We start from the raw sequence: 3,901 nt of genomic DNA on the forward strand, positions 1-3,901 counted from the left end.
GTGTGTGCTTGTGACATGCATAAGGAAGCCAGCAGAGGGCAGTGGAACACTTGGAGCTGGAGTTACAAATGATTGCAAACCTCTGCAAGTGGATGCTGGGGACAAACCTTGGGTCCTCTAGAACAGCAGTGATCTTAACCACTAAGCTGCCCCTCTAGCCCCTACATGATTACATTTTTTATGGTGTTAAAAATATAGAATGTTCTTCTATCTGCAACTGGTCCATCAGAACCTAAAGTTTTATGCCTGGCCTTGCTCATAATAAGAGGCTTGCCAATCTCTGTTCTAGCTTTCAAAAAAATAATTCATGTTTATGGTACTATGTGGAAATCTGTGAATCCAGCAAGAACAAACAAAGATAGTGTCAACTTAGTTGTTTTCATAAAAGGTTATATATTAAATTTCAAGTTTGGCATAAAGACAGAAATGGATGGAATGCCCAAGATTTTAAAAATATGAATAGGGAGTCAAAACAGTCATAGGGAACCTGTGAAATAGGATGAGAATTTAGCTGCTATAGATAATATTTGAAGTGTGTAAATGGTGTAGGGTAACATTGTTAAGTTTCTTACACTTCCTCTGTTGTGAAATGTTTGTTGAAGTATTTAGAGGTGCAAGGCTATGTGAGATTAAAATCATTTCCAGTATTTAGCTGTGAATACCCACAGGTTGGTAAAGCAAACATAATAGGATATTAGAGGGTGCAGGAGATTATTGTAATATTTCTTCATGGTATTCTTATAAACTTTTTTTTATAATTGAATGGTTAGAAGACAGTTCTAGATGATAGCCACTACCACTAACCAATAGCAGCAAAAAGACAAAATATAAGACAAAAAACACAGAAGAGAGAAAATATGATCTTAACATTGAGATCTCAAGAGGCATTACAGTTTTTTCACAAAGGTACCTAGACCTCATCCTTCCTGTAATTTTTAATAATTCAGGAAGGAGAACTCATTTTCCAGCTGGTGACGTCACATTTCACAAACTGACAGGAGGGAATTTGTGTGCAGGTAATCGGCAGTGGTAAGTAACTGGCCTCTGAAATTAATTGCTCTTCAGGGAAACGTAAGGAGTTACCATTTGGTAGGATCATCCGAAGATGACTCAGCCATGAACGTGAAGAGCAGGCACCGTGGGTGGTGGGTGCAGACCAGTTGGCAGTACTTGGCACTCGGTGTGAAGACAGTACCAATATCACCTCCTTGAAAGCAGGTGTCTTTGAAGAGCTTAGTGACACAGCCTGCGATGAGACACACATGGCACACGTATTGTGGATTTTGGGAGGCACTTACCGTTAGATAATTCGATAAAGTCAACGCTACCCCCCGCCTGCTTCCCGTAAACTATGCCTGAACTTGAACATCAGATCAATTAACACTGTTAGCTTAGCTTCTGTAGTGAACAGCCCCAGATGGAAATAAAACCACAAACCCTTGGGGGCACGACGGTTGTGAGTGATTGTTTTGGGAAGGCTGCGGCAGCAATTCTATGATGTCTCAAATCTTTGGTTCATAAAACGTGATCCTCAGGAAAGCCCTCCTTCATTGCTTTAACACTGCAACATACTAAAAGCCAAGACGCATGGCCTCTCCTACGATGTCATGCTAACGTTAAAAATGGACTCATTTACCAGCGAGAAGAACAGAGCCCAGGAAAACCTGTTGAGTCAAATTGAGTTAAAACCTCAGATAAGTTTTTCATATAAAAAGCCAAAGTACATAACAATTTAAAAGTCCTCTGTTGCTAGAAAGAGATACTTAATAATCCATAGGCTCTGTGTCCTTTGGGACTATTCCCTAGTGACTGCATAAAAGGTTACAGGTCTGCCGGGCGGTGGTGGCGCACACCTTTAATCCCAGCACTCGGGAAGCAGAGGCAGGTGGATCTCTGTGAGTTCGAGGTCAGCCTGGTCTACAAGAGCTAGTTTCAAGACAGGCTCCAAAGCTACAGAGAAACCCTGTCTCTACAAACCAAAACCAACCAAACAAAAAAAGGTTACAGTTCTTCATGCAGCCATATAGTCTCATGGAAAGAGACTGCTAGTCCATTTTTCTTTGTAACATTGAAAATAAGTATTGGACTCTTGTGGAAATACTTCAGGAAGAATAAACTCTAACTCAAATATGAACTGTTGTAACCACAGTCAGTAAATGCCTTGAGAGGACTGTAGGTGCATAGCAGTCGAAACTGTCACATGAGGTTCATAGGACTTAGACAGTCAACTAAATCACAAATCCTCACCTGGCTTTTCATTGATCCCTATGGAAATGCGGTACATACTTGGGTTATTAATATCAGCGCTCATCTAGGCTGCTATCGGTCGTGTGATGTATCTGCCACAGTGACAACAAATAGAATCCTTATGACTCATCGCCAGTTTGTCAGTCATTTCTCTTTAGTTTTAAAAAAATAAGAAATGAAACTTATGCCCTGGCAACACTGAAGCATGCATGGGCAGCCCGAATAGGGTGGTTCTGATGAACTTGTCCATATTGGGTTTCGTCATCTAAGTGGATGAGGACGACTGACCAGGTCTCCTCAAGAGAGCACCAGATCTCGTTACAGATGGTAGTGAGCCATCAGGTGGTTGCTGGGAATTGAACTCAGGACCTTTGGAAGGGCAGACAGTGCTCTTAACCACTGAGCTATCTCTCCAGCTCAACACTACATCTTTTCACATAACTCAGAACCACACCTAATTCCTTATTGAATATTTTCCATTTTAGCTGATCATATTTTGATATAACTAATTCCTCCATAAGCCTATCTATTTTCAATCCATGCATTTAGAAACATCATGCCATGAGTAGACCCCACAGCATGCCTGTAGCTGCTGAAGGAATCAATGAGGGGGAAGAACATCTCCCCCGCAGAGCTGCCTCCGAAATTCAATAGAGGTTGGGCAGGGAGCATGACTCTCTCCATCTTGACAAATATCCCAGGGGAGAGCTGTGGAGCTGACTTTTTCCATGTTCCACATTGTCTCCTACCAAAGCACACGGTAGCAGCTTCCAGCTCACCAGCGGCCTGTTCCTACCTCACACTATGTTTTTGCTAAGCCTAGAAATTCAATGTCTTCATACAAAGCAGGCATGACACCTTAAAATGTTACGATCAAGAAGCATAGCAGGTTTGGATTAAACTTTTAAAGAATTAATAAACATACAGTTTTACTTAGGAAATAGTAGGGACTATTCAAATCATTTAGTTTGTCGTATTGATTTCCATAATCTCAGTATAGTTCCCAGTACTGGTGAACATTGGTTACTGTTTGTGTATCAAACAGTTTGCATGAAAGGGCCTCAAATGTGCCCGCTACCTCCCTAGCTCTGAGATTGCAAGTATGTCGCATCTTCCGACTCTTTGCTGATCTACCTCAAAACAATCAGTGTGCTCATTACTTTGAATTTTTCTATGTGTGTAGTAATCACATTTTACAGGAACAATCCGTTAACCTCTTCTCTTTCCTCTGTCTTTCGGTTCCTTGTACCTTCCTAGTGTGACGAGTAGGATCTTTCTGACAATGTAGAAGGGAAGTGACAGCAGATATTCTCTCACAGCATCGATTGGCATAAATCCATTGTACTTAGTGATGGATCGCACGGACGTTTGCATCGAGGGTATCATGTGGTTTTACTCTATTCGTTCTCCAAAGCCTCCCATTCCTCTCCTTCCTCCTATTCTCCTTCATTCCCCTAGACTCCGGGGTGTAAAGACTCTCGCTTCACTATTCATGACATAGATGCACAACTTTATGTGCTTATAAAAAGCCTAGAATCCACAAATTTGAGGAAACGCGACATTCATCTTTCTCGATCGGATTTATTTCACTTAATATGATTGATCGCCAGTTGGATACATTGTCATACAAATGGCATGACTTCATTCTTCATTG

At 41.3% G+C, this 3,901-nt stretch overlaps 1 protein-coding gene across 2 annotated transcripts in view; it reads right to left on the reverse strand.

Moving 5' to 3' along the window:
* The window catches only part of LOC101984321 (coagulation factor XI), a 19,175-nt gene that overhangs the window by 11,713 nt on the left and 3,561 nt on the right, over positions 1-3,901 (reverse strand). The window contains exon 3 of one of the 2 annotated variants that reach the window (XM_013351956.1): positions 1,084-1,246. In XM_013351956.1, the coding sequence (XP_013207410.1) occupies positions 1,084-1,246 (163 nt within the window). Of the gene's footprint in view, positions 1-1,083; positions 1,247-3,901 lie in introns of those variants that run through there. The other variant, XM_026786878.1, reaches the window with a different exon arrangement.

Source organism: Microtus ochrogaster, linkage group LG7_11 (genome assembly GCF_000317375.1).
Source record: "Microtus ochrogaster isolate Prairie Vole_2 linkage group LG7_11, MicOch1.0, whole genome shotgun sequence".
Lineage (NCBI taxonomy): Eukaryota > Metazoa > Chordata > Mammalia > Rodentia > Cricetidae > Microtus > Microtus ochrogaster.